Source organism: Galleria mellonella, unplaced genomic scaffold (assembly GCF_026898425.1).
Source record: "Galleria mellonella isolate WM207_F2 unplaced genomic scaffold, CSIRO_AGI_GalMel_v1 utg57, whole genome shotgun sequence".
NCBI classification, from domain to species: Eukaryota; Metazoa; Arthropoda; class Insecta; order Lepidoptera; family Pyralidae; genus Galleria; species Galleria mellonella.
This window is the reverse complement of record NW_026442119.1, coordinates 11170604-11189486: the sequence shown is the minus strand read 5'-3', so window position 1 is coordinate 11189486 and position 18883 is coordinate 11170604. Positions and strand designations below refer to the sequence as shown.

General features: G+C 31.1%; 1 protein-coding gene across 2 annotated transcripts; it reads left to right on the top strand.

Moving 5' to 3' along the window:
- The first annotated feature begins 244 nt into the window (after nt 1-244).
- Nucleotides 245-18520, top strand: LOC113509836 (MORN repeat-containing protein 5-like). Of its 2 annotated transcripts, none has more exons than XM_031910831.2 (8): nt 245-352; nt 4401-4472; nt 5249-5323; nt 7458-7582; nt 8483-8669; nt 13325-13492; nt 16412-16616; nt 18321-18520. In XM_031910831.2, the coding sequence occupies exons 2-8, from the start codon at nt 4441-4443 to the stop codon at nt 18447-18449; spliced, it is 921 nt and encodes a 306-aa protein (XP_031766691.2). In that variant the 5' UTR covers nt 245-352; nt 4401-4440; the 3' UTR covers nt 18450-18520. The 2 variants fall into 2 exon arrangements, with proteins under 2 accessions (XP_031766691.2, XP_026749066.2); XM_026893265.3 differs by having other exon boundaries at nt 18318-18520.
- The last annotated feature ends 363 nt before the right edge of the window (nt 18521-18883 follow it).

The following is an 18883-nucleotide window of genomic DNA, read 5'->3' as shown; positions in this document are numbered from 1 at the left end:
TAATCATATTTTTCTATAGTTAATAATATCTTTGGATGAGTTTTTCCATTAGAATCACAATAATTTCCAAATTTATTTTTATGGGTCTGTACAGATCAAGAAACCCTAAAATATAAACTATATTACATCATTTCATTTCTAAAGTTGGCTTGTTCACACATCGAATAAAAAGAAAATTATTATAAATTTAAATTTCGAAAAGAAATCTCTATGAATATATTGACATAGCTTATCAAGTTATTGATTAGACTGTCATATTGTAATTATTTATAAGTATTAAAAAAAACTATATAGTGTTTTCATATGAAAGTGCGAAAACTGAAAACTATGCATTGAATTAAGAACACGACAGGTAAATTTTGAATCATTGTAAAACATCCACTTACTTATTCAAACACAATTTGTGTTTGAATAAGACTCGAGACATAATGACGTGATACTTATGTGAAAAACAAATTTATTTTTCGTAAGTTGTTTACTTAAATGAGCTTATTAGGTATGCAAAAAAAACATAAAATTTGGTACCTATCTATAGCACATGATAGCAAAATGTGTCAACGCAAATGAACTATTTGTCTTATTTTAATAATTGTTAGATAGCACAGGTATCTGGGATTTTCTCATGCTTTTATTGTACTTTCTGTCTCTTAGAGGTACTCAGTAATCAACAATTTTTTTTTTACTTTTTTAATATCCAAATAATATATACATTATTAAACTCTACATCAAAGAGATGCTTTATAAAGGAACCTCTATGCTATGCAATCTAAAACGAACTTCAAATAAGAAAAACTTACAAGCTCTCATTCAAGCGCATAATGAGAGTGAAGTCAGTATTCAAGATTAAAGCAGTGGAAATTCGCTGAATAACAAGGAGTCTTTGTCCAAATACTGCACAGTATCGCATGGCTGATTTCTCCATGGAAAACGTTTTACTCGCAAAATCTTATGGTCGCGTTTAATTCGCCCCGAGACACTTGACGAAACAGAACTTTATAGAAATATGTTTTGATGCTAACCCCTCCTTATATATCCTTCAAAATTGCGGATTTGAGAATTCTTAAATGAGGATACGTCATAATATAATTATTTATAATAGTGAATTGTAAATAATTGTATAAATAAAGGAATTGCATTTTTAAAAAGCGTAATTTAGGATTTAACTGATTTTAATAACTTAATAGTTAAATCTATAGAACACAGTTGTGAGTATATGGTGTTAGAATGCATAGAAAATATTTATATTTATCTATTTTTAATAGAAAATAATACCTATAGCATATAGGATTTTTGTAAAAAAAATTAATTCTAATTTATCTTACGTTGAATATATGCGTCCATAGAATCCAACGTTTTGGAGTTAAATATGTTTATTTTATTTTAATAAGCTCTAACTGGCATTTTAAATATTTGTTTATCTTACCATGATAAAGAATGATGATTTTCAATCTACAATGACACGTTGTACATTTGTAATATTAAAGTAGTTTTAAAAATACTTAATTTTTGCAGATTTAAGAAATATTTTTTTTGTATTAACAAAAAGAGTTGTTGTCAAATTCTGATTACTATAAATGGCTGAAGTAAAAAGTAAAAACACAATAATAATAGCAATAATTTGATGAACCTGCGCTAACCAATATGCATTTTTATACTTATATAGATATGTATAAAAATGTTATATGTAAGAATAAATTATATTTAAAGTAATATAACAAATTGGAGTAAAAAAATTTGCCAACTGAAATTGGTCATGCCCAAAACTTTTCAGTTACGGTTTACTTTCGAGCTTTAAGATTTATATAAAGCCACTGAATTCATAATTACTTCTTGCCTTGAACTTTGAAAGTTTGTTTTATTAGAATAAATATTAAATATGTCAAATCAATAGCAAAATTTATTGGTGTACTTAAAAGAAAAACATTTAACCTTAATTTTTCAATTTTTGAAACGGAAAGTAATAAAATCATCTGTATTTTATACATAATATTGTAATACTTATATAACATCTAACAGTCTTATATAAAAAAAATCTTCCCTAAGTTTACTCTTCAGTTAATGATTAATCTATTTCTCAACTCGTCAAATTTAGTTTTTCACACCTTTCAATCACAAAACATTCATCATCAAAGTATACTAACTGCGGTTGCCAAATTGCCTACCAAGAATGGCAACTACTAGCGAATCACCCCTTATGGGGAAGGCCTATGTTCAGCAGTGAACAGTTTACGCCTAATATAATAATAAAACAATAACAGGATCCACGTGTACCAATAATTGTATTGCTTTTCTTTAAACCTTTCAACAAATACAAAATTAAATTACAAACTATACAAGAACTATGTCAGTAGTTAATAAACAATACAATTAATTTAAATAAGTAGTTGTTAAATGTTAAAATTATTTATGGTTTCCAATCACATTCACAATTACAAGACAATGACCGTTAATTTAAATAAGCCATAAATACGTGTAATAGAATGAAAATTGTTATTACAATGTTTATACTCAAGAAACTGTACTATAAACGGTATAAAAGCCTACAAATGGATAGACCGAAACTGGTACATAAGTTTTAAGTGCAATAAACGCATTGTCGTGACATATCCACAAAGTTTCACTCTTTCATTTATAAATAATGCATACGGCGGCGTGTTTGACCATGACCGTGTAATCACGTTGAATACTAAATTCTTTGACACAATGGCGACCGTTTCTCTTATAGGTTTCCCTTGATCTTCCTTTTGTTTGTCTTGGCCATATCTAATCTTTGTATTATTCAAATAAAAGTGATAGCGATATTGAATTTATTTGAAGTAACAATTAATATGAATGATCGATGAAAGTACTTGTTAATGTCATCATCATCATCACATTAGCTTTTAACTGTCCACTGCTTAACATAAGCCTCTCCCTTGGGGAAGTTTTGCTAGTAGTTACCACACTTAGCAGGCGAATGGTAACCGCAGTTAGGCTTTAGAAATGTTCTAAAAGGAACTCTGCTGTCCATCCCTCGCCTTCTCTTAATTACCTGTTACGACACCCACGGGTAAAGAAGTTTTTTTTATACAACTTAGAATGGTAAACAAGCAGACGGCCCACCTGATGGAATGTAGTAACCGTCGCCTATAGACATGAGCAGTACCATGGACATAACTGATGTATCTGCTACCCTCTTTTAATAATAATGAGCATAATTATATCTACCTACATATATATTAGTAATGGGAGACTTAATGCGCTGTCAGTAATAAACCAGTATTCTTGCATACCAGTTGTTATCACTTCGCGAACCATCCTTAATACATATCAATAACAAAGTATACTGTTTCGCCCATGATATCCCCCATGCGTTACGACTCCTGAGGACTCAGGTGTTATTCCTCTGTACCCAGTAAATTCACGCCAAATCCCACCCTTCATACCGAAACACAGCCATGCAAACACAACTGCTTCACGGTTGAAACACGAATGGGACAGAGATACCCAAGCAATCGACTTTTGTACAAAGTCTCCCTCTGGTAGTGGTGGGCTACCACTTCTTCATTCATTAATTCTATGATGAAGCCACACAGATATGTTAAAGATTGTTATGGTACTGTAAAGATACTTTATTTAATTGTTGAACATTCTTTGTAATCTTGGACATTCCTAGGATTACCTTTATACATAAAAAGAGCCTTAAACATATTGTACATTATTCCAGCCATTAATTGCCTATTGTTGAACATAGGCTTTCCTCCATAGATCGCCAAAGGAAATCAGCCAATAATATCCATTGCCCCTGCAAAAAATTAAGGTCAAAGCTGCCTTGTATAAAATCTTCTTACACAAGTTTGCCTTTAAGGGGTTGCCACTCAAGAACATTTGCCTGTCTTATCAGTTGTTGGTTTTTTTAATTATATGGCAAGTCAATTTCCACTTCAGCTTGTTTATTATTCGAGCTATATCTGTCGCTCCGGTTCTTCTGCGGACAATAATGTTTACTAATATATAATATTCCTTATTATAATAAAATATACAGTAATAATAACTATTATACAAACAACGTAAGCAAACATGAAATTATCTCTGAAAGAGATCTCTTCCAGTTAACCTAACACGGAGACATAAGAAGTAGTGAGTGGCCAGCATTAGTGCAAAACAGAAATCTAAACAACAATAATAAATACTTATATAATTTATAAATATGCAACAACAATAATCTATGCAACAAGTGAAATCATTTATACTCTTTCAGAGATTCTACACCAGTACAAGTATATATATACTACCAAGTCCTGGCAACCTCCAACCTCAACATATATGACAAACTTTAACTCTTGTTTGTGTAGGTCATCGTTGCTTAGATCATGTATATCAAATATACTGTGATGTACGTAAGTAAACTTTTGTTACAGCTGAAATACTAGCAACTTGGGGAGACTACGAGTCGCAACAATGTCGCAGCAGAAATCGCAAAATAACTCTGTGTAAGTTCTGTAGTTTTTATTAGCAGAAATAAGAACTCATTTGTAGAATAGAACTTTAGCTCTTTAATCCTTACTAATATTATGAAGATTGAAGCCATTTTGTTTTGTGAAACAAAACTTTATATAAGATTTATATGTTTGGATTTAAAATAAAAGACTTCGTGAAAAGTATAACTTCACTTTAGACGTCCAAAATATGATTATTGAAACAATAACTGATCGAAAATATGATTTGACCATATGAGATGGATAAAATTTCACTAACTGAAATGGCAAACAAGCTAATGGCCCAATTAATTAAAATGGTAATCACCACCTTACACAGTCAAACAATTCTGTTTTGGTTTACGTTTTATCTCAAAAGTCTATCTGGGTCAAAGATTTTCTTGCAGAGTATGTAATTTTGTACAAAACACGTCCCCATGGGTACCACTATCCGACTCATGTTTCGCTGCCAAGTATTGCGTTTGTATGGTTATGTTTCAGTTTGAAGGGTGACATACGGAAGTAAAATTACAAAATACAAAGACATAATATCTTAGCAATGATGATAGATATCACAAAATAAACTGAGACATACATTTAGCAGTGTTCATCTCTGTAGGCGACTGATTACTATTACTTTCATCAGACCAGCTTACTATTCCAAAATGTACTTAAAAATATTTTTTTTTATTGATAAATTGTCTCTGTCAATCATAAGTATAACATTTTTAATAAGTTTTGACTTTACATCATTTTTAGCGAAATGTTAATTATTTTTTTCATTACATCAGTATCTCGGATAAGCGTATATCGCAATGGGAGGCTTTAATGAGGAAGTTTTCAGAAGCTCATAGAGAACAATGCAAGTTAGTCTACATTTTAATTACACTATTTCCAATTAAATACTCGTATTAGAAGTACTTACATATATCGATACTCGTAAGTATTGTGTACTAGTATTATTGAGTATTAACAGAGGGAGACTTTGTACAAAAGTCGTTTGCTTCAGTACCTCTGTCCCATTCGTGTTTCAACCTTAAAGCAGTTGTGTTTGCGTGGCTGTGTTTCGGTTTGAAGGGTAGGATATGGTAGTGAATTTACAAGATACAGAGGAATAACACTTGAGTCCTCAGGAATGGCAACGCATGGGGGGTATCATGGGCGAAACAGTATACTCTGTTATGTCCATGATACTGCTTATGTCTATAGACGACGGTTACCACTTTCCATCAGGTGAGCCGTCAGCTTGTTTGTTGTATTAAAAAAAATATATTGATCATGTTTCATCACCATTATCAACATGTCAGCCATTATCTGTCCACTGCTGAATATAGACCTCCCCCATAGACTGCCATAAGAAACAATCCCGAGCTACCTGCATCAATTGACTCCCACCATTACATTTGAGTAATCATTATTATTTATGAACAAATGAATGGTTTATTTTTACCTTCACAAAAGGTAGTTAAAAGTAACAGCTTGAAGTACAATTAAATATGTAAAGCAGCTGTTTTGTGAGAGACTGGTGGCTGCAGTAAGTTTTGAAAAGACCTGTGTTACAAGTCACCAGTGCTCTATCGCCATATATTATTATTATATTATATTGGTATATCAATAATCATGTTATTATGTCTTAAATAAATAAATCAGAACAATCTCTGTGGAACTTCTGGTATTAAGTTGTTTAAAAATGAGACTAAGTACGGGTTAGGAGAGAATTTTTCTAAATTGGTTTATGTCCTGACTATTCTATGTATGTCATATTAATAGTAAATTTCTTATTCTTATGTTTGTGCTCCCTAATATTTATTCTCTAATTTCTCATAACACAAAACATATTGAATACCTTGTAATTAGTATAATTTCCTGACATATTTTATTATTTATATTTTTTATAGTAATTGTTATTAGTACATTATTATGCATAATTATTTATAAAACTGCAACTTGTAATTTATAAATATCTTCCACACATAATTCAATCGATATACTAATTTACAAACATAAATCAATTTGCAAAATGTCACTCTTGCTTGCTATCTTGTAAATCATGGATTAGAAGTGCATAAGCGGCTTTATAAGGATTCAGCTTAACACGTACAAATGGTGGTACCTCGCACAACACATACATTTGATATTTCCGGATCTTAGTGGCATATCATATTAAACGCCAATTTCACAAAACGGCCAAAGTTAAACAAAATTTAACTTTGTTCATCTGTTACTATTTCTTCTTCTGCTGTTGAAAATAATGTAACACCTATAAATATAGCTATCTTCTTATTTTTTATTATAAATCTTTAAGCTTTATTTCATTATATAGAGCCATTTTTTGACATTACAAAGGTATTAAAAATCTAGGTTTCGATAAGTTTTTCTTCATCTCCTATTTTAACATTCATTTCTCTGCCTTATAACAAGCTTATCCAAGCACAGTTACACGACAACAATAATATATCCGTATTTGTCTATAAATTTTTATCTAGATGGTCATACGGAGTAAAATCGAAGTCATTAACCTTTTAGGGAAATGTTCTATCAACGAAACTAAATATTTTCCCAAAGAAACACATTAAAAAATGGGATCGAACATTCCATATTAATTATATAGCTGATGCTGATAATGGAGTCCGAAAATTCATTTCATAGTTGACCCCCTGAGTGGTTGCATCGTTGTATTGGTATTCAGAAAGGCTCAAAACTTTTTTTTTTTTTTATTTTAACCCTCATATTTTATAACTACCTTAAAAGCGATGATTTTAATTTTATTCTGCATAGTAATCGTAACAAACACTTAAATACAATATTAATCAACATCGATACCCGATTAAGTTGTGTGACACTGACCTACTCTAACGACTCTAATCATAATTTTAAAAAGATACTTAAAAATATATCTTATAACTTGACCTATATCTATAAATATCACGTTATTTGACTTTCACCTGTTGGGATACGGTATTATGGTCGTAAATCACGAATTATGTTTTTTATTGCTAGAACGGTGTCAGTAGACATACCGCGGGTCCCACGGTCGATCAAACAGTTCCCCACTGGATCACAATACGAAGGCACTTGGGACGTATTAGGAATGAGCGGAGTGGGAATATATACATTTCCTAACGGTATGTATGAAATATATTGGGAACTTTCTCTAATCCCAGTGCATAGGATATTATTTATTTTGATTTATAAAATTGCTTTTTACCCACAACCAATACTTTTAAAAGGAATTGGAAGTTTGAATGTACATAATGAAAGCAGGATTGAACCTTGAAGCAAATAAAAATTATTAGATTAAAAACTTTATTAAAACTTTCTTTATTCCAAACGAATGGGCAATTCTTTTTTTTTTTTTATTTATATCCCTAAAAATAATAAATAAAGGCATAAATAAAATATATATATCGTAGATACCGCAAAAAAGACACCGTTTGTCGTATCTACTTTCTTTCAGGGTACTTCCCTTGATAATAAGTCGAGTCTAGAGGTCCTTGGTGTTGATATATCTTGCGACGTCTAATTGTGAGGTCATCTGGAGGAAAAGGCTAAGATGGCTCCCAAAACGTGCTCAATAGAGTTAGACAGTATTTCACGCCGGAACACCGCTTGAAATTGTATAAAACACAAGCCACATATGGAATACTGTTTTCACCTGTACCACCACAGTACCAGCTCCTTCCGTTAGACATTTTGCCATAAACCTAAGAAAAAAAAATCTATTTGAATTTAGAATTTGGAATCGTCTACAAATAGCTTTTTGCTCTGCAACGACAAACAATGGCAAGAAGAATTATTAAAATCAGTTAGCAATAAGCAACGTAAACTAAATTGCAAACAACATGACTACAAAAATACAAATAATAAAATACTAATAAAAGAGAATTCCAATTAGTTCAATTGGGATCCTCTTCAACCTTAACGTAAATCGCTTTTATATATAAAAACAACCATTATCTGAAAAAAGTAGATGTATATTTATGTAAACATACAATACGAAACAAAACACGTTCCTCTATCTATAGGTGTTCTCTATGAAGGTGAATTTAACGATGGTATGTTCCATGGTGTCGGCGAGCTACGGTATCCGAGTGGAATAATACTGAAAGGCAAATGGTACAAAGGACAAATGGTAGAAAAGACACTAATATTCGCAGACGGGCTGGAATATAATGATACAGATTGGAAATACTGTCGAATGCCTGATAGAAGGTAAGATAAAACCAATAATCTTTGTTTCTCCTTAACATTAATTTCTTTGATAAACCTTTATAGAAGGACTTAAGTCGTGTTCAAAAGTCGCTTATGAGTACCTCTGTCCCACTCATCCTCGTATGTCCTCGTATATCCTTATATCCTATGACAGGCTAATACAATTTGAAGGATTAGATAAATGATAACGCATTAAAATTGCTAGATTCAAAATCATTATACCTTATTCAATAAGAATGATGTGACATCTATCATGTGATATCTATTCATATCTATAGCCAATGGTTACCATTTTCCATTAGCTTGTTTTAAGTAATAAACGTACTGTCAATCAGACACGTACTTAGTGACTGCGTTTATATCGAAAGAAATGTTAAAACGGTCAAACTGTTTTTGTACTTTTTTATAAAAAAAGCCATCAAAGCTTAAAACGTTTCGTTCCAAGTTTACGTAGAATTAAAATAAATAAAAAAAATCATTTAAGAAATACTCATTCTGAATATGTTCCGGAGGGTTCTGCAACCGTGAATAATATAAATTGTCCTATCAAAATATGCACTTGATTTAAATTTGCCATGAAAATGTGTTAATGAAGGAGGCCATTATTTCTAAAAACCATTATTTCCTAAAGCGTATTTGTTTTGATAAAATAAAAAAGCGGTCTTTTGAGAATTTATAATTAGAATTTAGAGTCTTTGAACGCTATGATTTTTTTTTCAAAAAAATAATATAAGTGTGTGACCCCTGGAATATCCTATACCGCATTTCCAACTATGTATACAATATTATATTCCACTTTAGTTATCATACATGTTCAAAATTTTGGATTGTTTAATGTAGATAGTATGTTCATATATGGAATCATTATTCTTATGTAAGCTGTTCTACCTAAATAGTAGACTTCTCTTGATATTAGAAACAACCCTTAGTGGTTTAATGTATTTTTTATTTTATAATATAATAATTAAGTAAGAAAAAAAATATATTTCTATACCTATACTCGTATATATTTTTCATTAAAAAAAAACTTAATGCAAGTGATTATAAATAAACTTATTTGTATTGTGTATAATAAGTTCTTTATATACACTCTTTATCACTATTATATCTTTTTTTTATTTATGTACACACGTATGTACTGATATTTCTTATATCATTCTTGAACACGGAACCCTAAATCTGTCGTAATGACTCTAATTAGTTTAAAATTATTTTACAACCGGAATCGTGTCCTCTGTAAATAAGAGCATATTTTTGTACTTTTAACTTCACTGGTACTTCAAATGAAACCAGTGCAATAGGTATTAGGGTTGACATACCAATTAATAAACTTATGATTTAATTTATTATTAATTCTTACAACGAACACTATGTTACTTACAATTAAATAAAAAACTATAAATCAAGCACACTTATTGGTTTAGAAATATAGAAAAATATTTAAGCTCACCATCGCTACGTCATTTCCTATCAATTGTTATTATAAAAAATTCTATTGATAGAAATTCATACAAATAAACAGAATGAACCAATTGGTAATGGGCATGATACCTTTACATAAAGTAATAAGGCTCTTAAATAATGAGATTTCGTTTTAAGATACGTAGTTAGATAGCTTTACGAGTCACATATTTCTTTATATCATAACAACATAATAAAACTCACATCCATTCTTTACTGAATAAGGGCCTTCCGTTCAATTCATGAAAAGGAACAAAAGTAAATTAAAGGAAAATATTAGTATAAGTACAACCCTATTGCTTTGCGTTAGTTAAAATCTGTTCCCAAAAGGACCTAACAGTAATAACGGTGACTGACCGTTCCCGGAATTGAATTTTAAATGAGATTAAAATACAGTGGCATACGTACTAATGTTAGGTCGCAATGCACAGAACTAATATTGTATTCCGTACCTATTGCACAATGTATACATGAAATACTAGTACTACGTAGTACTATTAACTTTTAAATGACTAGTTCACTCTAAATATTAATATAGATGTCTAGATTTCCATTTAAATTTTTTACAAATTTTTGAACAAGTATATTTTTCTTCATAAAAAGAAATAAGTCGACTTCAATCGCAACAGAACACAAAAAGAACAGAAAATATGCTCGGTATTGAGAATTTTTTTAACATTTTTTATTTACATTTACGCCTCTTGATTTTTTCTTATAAGTAAAGGTTTGAAGACATAAATCTCCCAGTATTCACGACTTTAATAAAACATAGCTTGTGTGCAGACAGTATTCTCATATTCAGAATCCCAGCGGTAGGTAGTTGTTGACGCATTAAATCTTCGTATGAAATGTAGTACACAATAAGTGCCAGGCAATCTGCCGTTTTACTCGTTTGTGTAAATGGGCACTTTCTTTACGTAAACTTTTTTGTTTACGCAAACAATTGTACGGCGGCGATCAATGACCTTGGATAGATGACCAATAGTGACGTTACTCGCATCGAAAAACAATATATTTGTAATTGGATGGATCACGTCTAAATCTATTCAAATTCATTGACCGTGTTTGCATTAGACAGTCGGACTCCTTAAACAAATAGCAAACAAATATATTCCATCGATGTTTTTGTTAGTGTACACATAGAAAAGAATGAAACGAGACTCTCATTTACCCGGTAGCGATAACGTGTATATCAACTGATTAATTTGCTACTTATCTAGAAAGGAGATGTACCTTTGAACGACATTAAACTATAATGCATTATATTTATGTCTAACATCTAAGTGTCCACGGTGTCGACTATTCAGCAATCTGTAATAGATTAAAGAATCAATAAAAAAAAGCTTTCAATTTAATTCTCTATATCTATGAAATAAAACATAAATGATATTGTTAAATCTCAGAAGTGGAATACTAAGCTACATAGGTACCAAATAATCATTTCATGTACAGGTACAAACGTTTCCGACACTAAATAATTATAAGTTCGTAACATTGAACCCTTGGTTTATGGAAACTGTATTATATTGTATTCTGTACATACGACAGTCGGTGATGTGTGAAATTTAAACAAAGTGAACCTTACGAACCTATAGTGAGAATATTAGATCTATTAATACCATCTCAAGAATAAATAGATATCTCTTGCTTGATAAAGTACGTTTTAAATGTATTATTTTATGGCTGGAGTAAGCATTGTACGGCTACGATAACAGTTATAATTTTGAACTAAAAGACTTACCACATCATTTAAAAAAAAATTGTATTACCTAAAAATTCAACTAATGTAATTTTTTTATTTACTTTCTGTATGGAACAACTTACAAATTCGCCTTTTGTCCATAGTTGTTATTACCTATTTATATATTTTTAAATATACTATAATACGTGTAATTTCAATATCTATCTAGGTACCTATTGTAATCTTAAACAAAGACAAAACGCAGGTGCAGAAAAATGAGGAAAGATGCCGTTAAATCACCACTTTTTCTCCCTAAACATTCATTTGTAAGGTAAATGCGGCTTCCCCGAGAATTACTCGCTATTCCGTTTGTTCGCGGAAAATAGACAGGTATGAATTGTTGCGCCCCACAAAACATTTAGCAAATTCCCTTGCAGACCCACTAATCGTTCTTTTTTGCCCGTTTATATTACTGGATGTTCTTGGCATCAACGTAATCTTGTGTAAAACCACATTACTACATAAAAATGTTTTTAATAACTTCCAAAAGATTTTTTTCGATGTAAAAGACATATGTATGTGGTAATTATTTTATTGAAATAGGCGTTATCTTGCGGAAGTCCATATCACTGGTTATTTGATTAGGATTATTTTGTTTAATTCCACTACCATTAGTATGCGAGAACCTTCTTTTTGAGATAGGTTGAAAAAGGCAAATAAAAATATATCTACTCAGAACTAGAAAGTCTTAATCATATAACCTAGTATGTGTTCCATTAACGTATACCACAGCGATGCTCACGTAAATTAGGACAAAAGTATTTTATGTTTTATGTAGTACTAGCGGCCGGTCCCGGCTTCGCACGGGTGGACATTTTTACATTTTAAAAAGTGGCCATTAAGGCTGCACACGTGACGGAAGCTTAAAAATGGAGTAACTTCTCACGTTTTCCCAACATTTCCCTTCACTGTTTTGCTCCTATTGATTGGAGCGTGATGAAAAGTATACTATAACCTGCCCAGGAGTATGAAGAATAATTGTACCAAGTTTTGTTAAAATCCGTCGAGTAGTTTTTGTTTCTATAACGAACATACAGACAGACAGACAAAAATTTTACTGATTACATTTTTGACATCAGTATCGATCACTAATCACCCCCTGATGGTTATTTTGGAAATATATTTCATGTACAGAATTGACCTCTCTACACATTTATTATAAGTATAGATAATACTTGTACTATATCGTCATATCAGCTATTATCTGTTCACTGCTAAACATAGGCCTCCTCAATAGTTGCAGCACTTAGCAGGCGGATTGGCAACCACAGTTAAGTTTTTAATGATGTATTAAGAGGGACACTGCTGCCCATCCCTCGACCATTAAGTTCCCTTAGTCGCCTCTTAAGACACCCACGGTAAAGGAAGGTTAAAGTGCACTATATGTTGATCTAAAACTATGATTCACCGAACAAATATGTTCATAGTACCGTACTTCCTGTTTATTTTGCAGATTTACAATAGAATACGAGAAGGGGCTGCAGCCAGGCGGCCAATCTTATCTAACCGCGGATCAACCAACAAGGGAGATACCACCAGGATATTACGACACGGGAGACGGTTTCTTCGATCCCAAGACTAAAGTAGTGTACAAGGCTGATAATTTAACTACTATCATACGGTAATTTATCACTTTAAGTAAACTTTATTCAGATATTATTACAATGAGAACTAGAGAGTCTAGTATATTCGAATAATCAAATTTTAGTTTTCTTAACGAACTCATCCGTGCATCTTCTGAATTTCAATATTATACTAAAATATTCATATGGCAGACGTTAACTTGAAATATTTAGATAAGATTTGTCGATATGCAAGAACAATTTCAGAGTCAAAATAATAAGATATATTTTAAAACTCTCGTTATATTTATAAAGCTAGTAATAGTTACTTAGTATTATTTTATTTTATTCCGCATTATATTAGCATGCGTGTGAGTACAAATTTCTATTAATATCATAACGATTATAGATTAATGACTGATAGAGGACATAGAGCCTCTACTAAAAGATCTACTAATCTACTACTCTCTAATTTTTATGGCAAATCGTTTACGGTGCAAGCTGTACGGCTATGGAATGCTTTACCAGTTTCCATACGAAGTATAAAATGTCTGGCTAGTTTTAAAACAAAACTTAAGGACTTTTATTTGAGCAAGTTGTCATCTTCTGAATATGTTTATATGTCTGGTTAGCATACTTATTTCTTGCATACTTTTCATGAACAGTATTTATATATATTTTTATGTATTTGTGTAGGCGTTTATATGCGTGTATATATATGTGTATATCAGAATCCATAGAACACTTGATATGCAAGTGCGATTCGTTGACAAGTATGCGTATGAGTCTACTGGAAACGGCCAGGGGAGTACAGGTATCTTAAACCGCGGGATCTCGTTAAGGTAACACATAGGATCTATGAAATAATGGTATTAGACACGGGGAAGCACAAAAAATCCCGCTGGGTCGGCGTGCAACGGCTTAGCTGACCCCATATGTGAATATAAGATAAATTAATCCTCTACACCAAAAACCTTACCAAAAATTACTTATTTTTCATTCGAAAAGCCAAGAAATGGAATTCTCTCCCGATGTCTGTATTTTTCGACTCTTATAACGTGTCGTGTTTCAAGACTAAAGTGAATAGAATCAACCACATCGTCTATTAATATCGGATGATACTATGGTCCAACACGTTCAAATTTAATATTTAAAAAAAGCAGACGCCTATAGTCACACGCATATTAACAATAGCAAAATTAAACAAAATAATACTAACAAAAGACTAGCAAAATATAACTTAATGCAATAAAATATATTTATTTAAATAACTGAAGTAAATTATTGGAGATTATAAATTAATTACTTATTCCGAGGTTGTTGAATGTTTTAACAAGCTCCTTGTGGATCACGATGACCTGTCAGCCTAGTTGGCTGAACTACGGAATTATTAATGGTCATAAAACTACGCCGAATTCGTAGTTTCTGATCCTCCTTATTTCAAGTAAGTAGGTAGATGTATGTTTATGTGGCTGTTGTTGTGAGTTTAAAGCATTGTTGTAGAATAAGTTAAAATATACAGGTATTATATTTATATATTTTATACTTTGTTATATTCGGTCAACAAACTATTTAGTAATATATTATCGGATTTAGTAATGTAGAAAAATACCAACATAATTTACTTTCCCATTTTTCATTTTATCTAATTACTGTTAATTTAATATTGTATAAAATAATAAATACTTTAGTCCTTAAGAATGGTATCACACGAGAAATATTTTCCAATTCGTGTTCCTACCGTGAAGCAGTTGTGTTTGTATGGCTGTGTTTCGGTTTAAAGGGTGGGATATGGCAGTGAATTTACAAGATACAGAAGAATAACACCTGAGTCCTCAGAAATGGCAACGCATGAAGGATATCATGGGCGAAATAGTTTACTCTGTTATGTCCATGATACTAATCATGTCTATAGGCGAAAGTTACCACTTTCTATGAGGTGGGCCGTCAGCTTGTTTGCCATTCTAAGTTGCATAAAAAAAAGAATACCACGGACGACCAGTACACTCTGTAAGAGCCATGACATTGTTTATCTATATAAACGATGGATACCAATTTCCATCAAATGGACCATCAACTTGTTTACCATTCAAAATTGCATAAAAAAATCTCTTTTTTTTAATCTAAATTTTTCATCAAGTTTACTTTTTCCAATGTTTTACATGTCAGTCTACTTATCTTTTAGACATACATACTTATATTTAAAAAATAACGCATACCTTGGTATCCATTATCATAAAAATAAACATAATAAAATCTCATACTCATAAAACAGCACATTGCCCGAGTGAATTTAATTAGTGGGCCGTCAAAACTCCCAGTAATTGCCGTGTTAATTGACTTTTCGATTGCCTCTGCCCTCCAAGCTTCTGTTTGTAAGCTAGCACTATACTGATAAAAACATTTATCGAAGTATCAATAACCAATATATGTAATATATAAAAAATCAGTAACCAATGTGAATCTTTATAATAGTACGAATTTAGAGTACGAATTATAGACTATGACTTATAGAGTATTCATTCTTATGGCATAGTTATAAAAACTGACTTGCTGGCTGACCAATATAACATATAAATAAAAATTACATTAAATTGGAATTTCTTGAACAAAAATCCATTACTAATAAATAAATAAAAATTACTATTTTATTTCGAAAATCGATTAACGTGGTTTTGTGCAAATGCGTTGTGAGCGTATTTATTTTATTAAGCATGAATTTGAAAGTTCACTACTAAATATTATCCATATTAATTAATTAATTTATTTTTTATTTGTTCTAATTTAAAATATACTTAATTTCATGCTAAGATTGAAATTATTCAGTTTTATTAAAAATATTAATTAAGGGCTCCGAGTTAGCACCGTAAAAATAAAATTCCTTGTTTGTATTATGTTCTTACCCTTATATTTATGTAATGTTTGTACCCTTTATATCTACCCTAACTTTAAGTACAATATTTACGACGCATATATAGGTCACCCTCCGTCCGTGAGCAGAAATGGATAATAGACAACTGCCGCACCTTTCCGGAGAGTGAAGTGGGGCCACGGTTGGACCTGTACGAGAAGTGGTCCGAGCCACAGGTGGACCCAGAGCCACCCCCAAGCCCGGCGTCATCCTCCCACGGGCCTGCGCCGGTCCGCAAGTCTCAGCTGTTTTTCGAGGACGCAAATGAAGTGGTAAGAATGTTTTTCTCAAAGACTTTTAGATCTCTTTTTATAATACATAACAACATTTTATTTTTATTATAATTGTTTTTAGAAAATTTGTCAGTCCACCGGCTTCTATAAAATATGTACCTACGTACTATTGTTTTTTTTTTCTTTTTGTGTATATTTTTAAGTACATACTGAACATTGTAATTGAATTTACATACAATTTGATGTATATTTTTTGACATGTTATTTTAAGTAAATATTATTTAACTAATTTTAATTATGAATATATTTATTATAAATTCAATATATCGTCTTTGGGCTCAAACTTTTTTGTAAACAAATTAAAATTTTTCGAGTGGGTAAAATTATAATAAACTTTTTATAATAATCTGTTACATAAATAAAACAAAGCGAAATGACTTCTGTTTACCTGTACTTATTTATTTCGCTCGTTACTGAAATATAAATGCTGTAAATCTAAAATAAATACTGCGAGAATATCAAATTATTATAAAAAATTGTCACCAGGAAATTGCATTCAAAAATCTTCAGGGAGATTCCACTGAATCATCTAGCATTGATTGAATCACTTTATTTATTATTATTTATTTATTTATTTTATATCTATCTCCAGAAGTCGCTCTTCTATTCATATTAAGGAATGTTTTATTTAATTTTAATTAATTCATAATTACACATTTAGTAATTGTTTATATTTTAATATAAATAACTAAAAATTTTATTAAACGTTGTTTTTATTTATATCTTTATAAGATATTTGATAAGATCATTTTATATATACCTATTTGTAGATCATATTTAGAAATAGAAAGTTACAATCTTTATATTGATATTACATTTTATAATCGATAAAGATTAGGATTTCCAGTGTGAATCCCATATAAATTTTGTTTCAACTAAACTGTTAGCGGTTGTGTTCCTCATTCGTGAAACCTGGTATATGGAGTCAGCTAATAAATGACTAGCATCTAATTACTTTTCTTAAGTATCGAACTTAAAAAGCGATATGAAAACTGCATTCTACTTATTCATTGTACCTAATTTTAGAGACTACCAGAGGGAGACTTTGTACAATAGTTATCTACTTCGGTACCTTTGTCCCAATCGGAATTCTGTTATGAAAAAGTTATGTTTGCATGGCTGTGATGTGGTTTGACAATGACATTAACAAAATATAGTGTCGTAATACCTTAGTCCTCAGGAATGACCACACATAAAGAGTATCATTGTCACACACAGTATACTCAGACACAGTATAGGTACTCTGTTATATTCATGGTACTGTTCATATCTATAGGCGTTACATTTATCTCTTTAAATGCAATATTATAGAACTATCAGAAATATTTTATATAAAACTTGATAGAAAAAAAATATCTAAATTAATCTAAATAAAGTTCTGAATGTCCACGAATTTAAATAAAAATTATAACATGTTGTGAATATTTGCTACTTTTTCAAATATATATAAATTCAGACCTATCACATGCACACATTTACAAAACACATCTAGTGTATTTATTATTATTTCTTGTCTTGTTTCTGTGATTGCATTGCTAGTCCATCGTTAGGTAATACGTTATACTGCATCTATGTCTAAACTACTTTCTGTCTACTTCAATGAAAGACTGATAGGAGGTATGTTATGTGTAAAATTATCTATTTATTAATTTATATGATACAATAAGGAACATTTCACAGCAGCAAGAGGATTTTTATATTCCAAACTCGAAACACGAAGAGCAAGTATTCACGCAATCTTCAAGCCGTCCTCGCAAACGTACCCTGATCAGTTTTCGAACAGAGTCTACGGAGTATACAAATTTAATGTGAAAAGAAATATTAAACATATTCAGACAACTGTGTTTTATACGGTTTACTACTTTTTATTTTTATCTCTTAACTTTTATTTTTGGTTGTTTGTTAAATATTTATCTTTAATAACAACAACTTTTATCTTTTATATTTAAAAGAAAATAAACTTAAAATAACTCGATTGTACTTTTATAAGTCTCCTCACCAAAATCCACGAATCTCCTCAGTGTTGTCCTATAACAAAACAGACTACTTTACCAGAGGGAGACATTGTACAAAAGTTGTTTGCTTGAGAACCTCTGTCCCATTCGCGTTTCTACCGTAAAGTAGTTGTGTTTGCATGACTGTGTTTCGGTTTGAAGGGTGGGATATGGCAGTGAATTTACAGGGTACAGAGGAATAACACCTGAGTTCTCAGGAATGGCAACGCATGGGAGGGAAGGGGGGGGGGG

Coding starts and splice junctions, on each gene's coding strand:
- LOC113509836 (XM_026893265.3), top strand. CDS start 4,441: ATGTCGCAGCAGAAATCGCAAAATAACTCTGT. Junction 5,324..7,457: donor GCTCATAGAGAACAATGCAA/GTTAGTCTACAT, acceptor TTTTATTGCTAG/AACGGTGTCAGTAGACATAC. Junction 7,583..8,482: donor AATATATACATTTCCTAACG/GTATGTATGAAA, acceptor CTCTATCTATAG/GTGTTCTCTATGAAGGTGAA.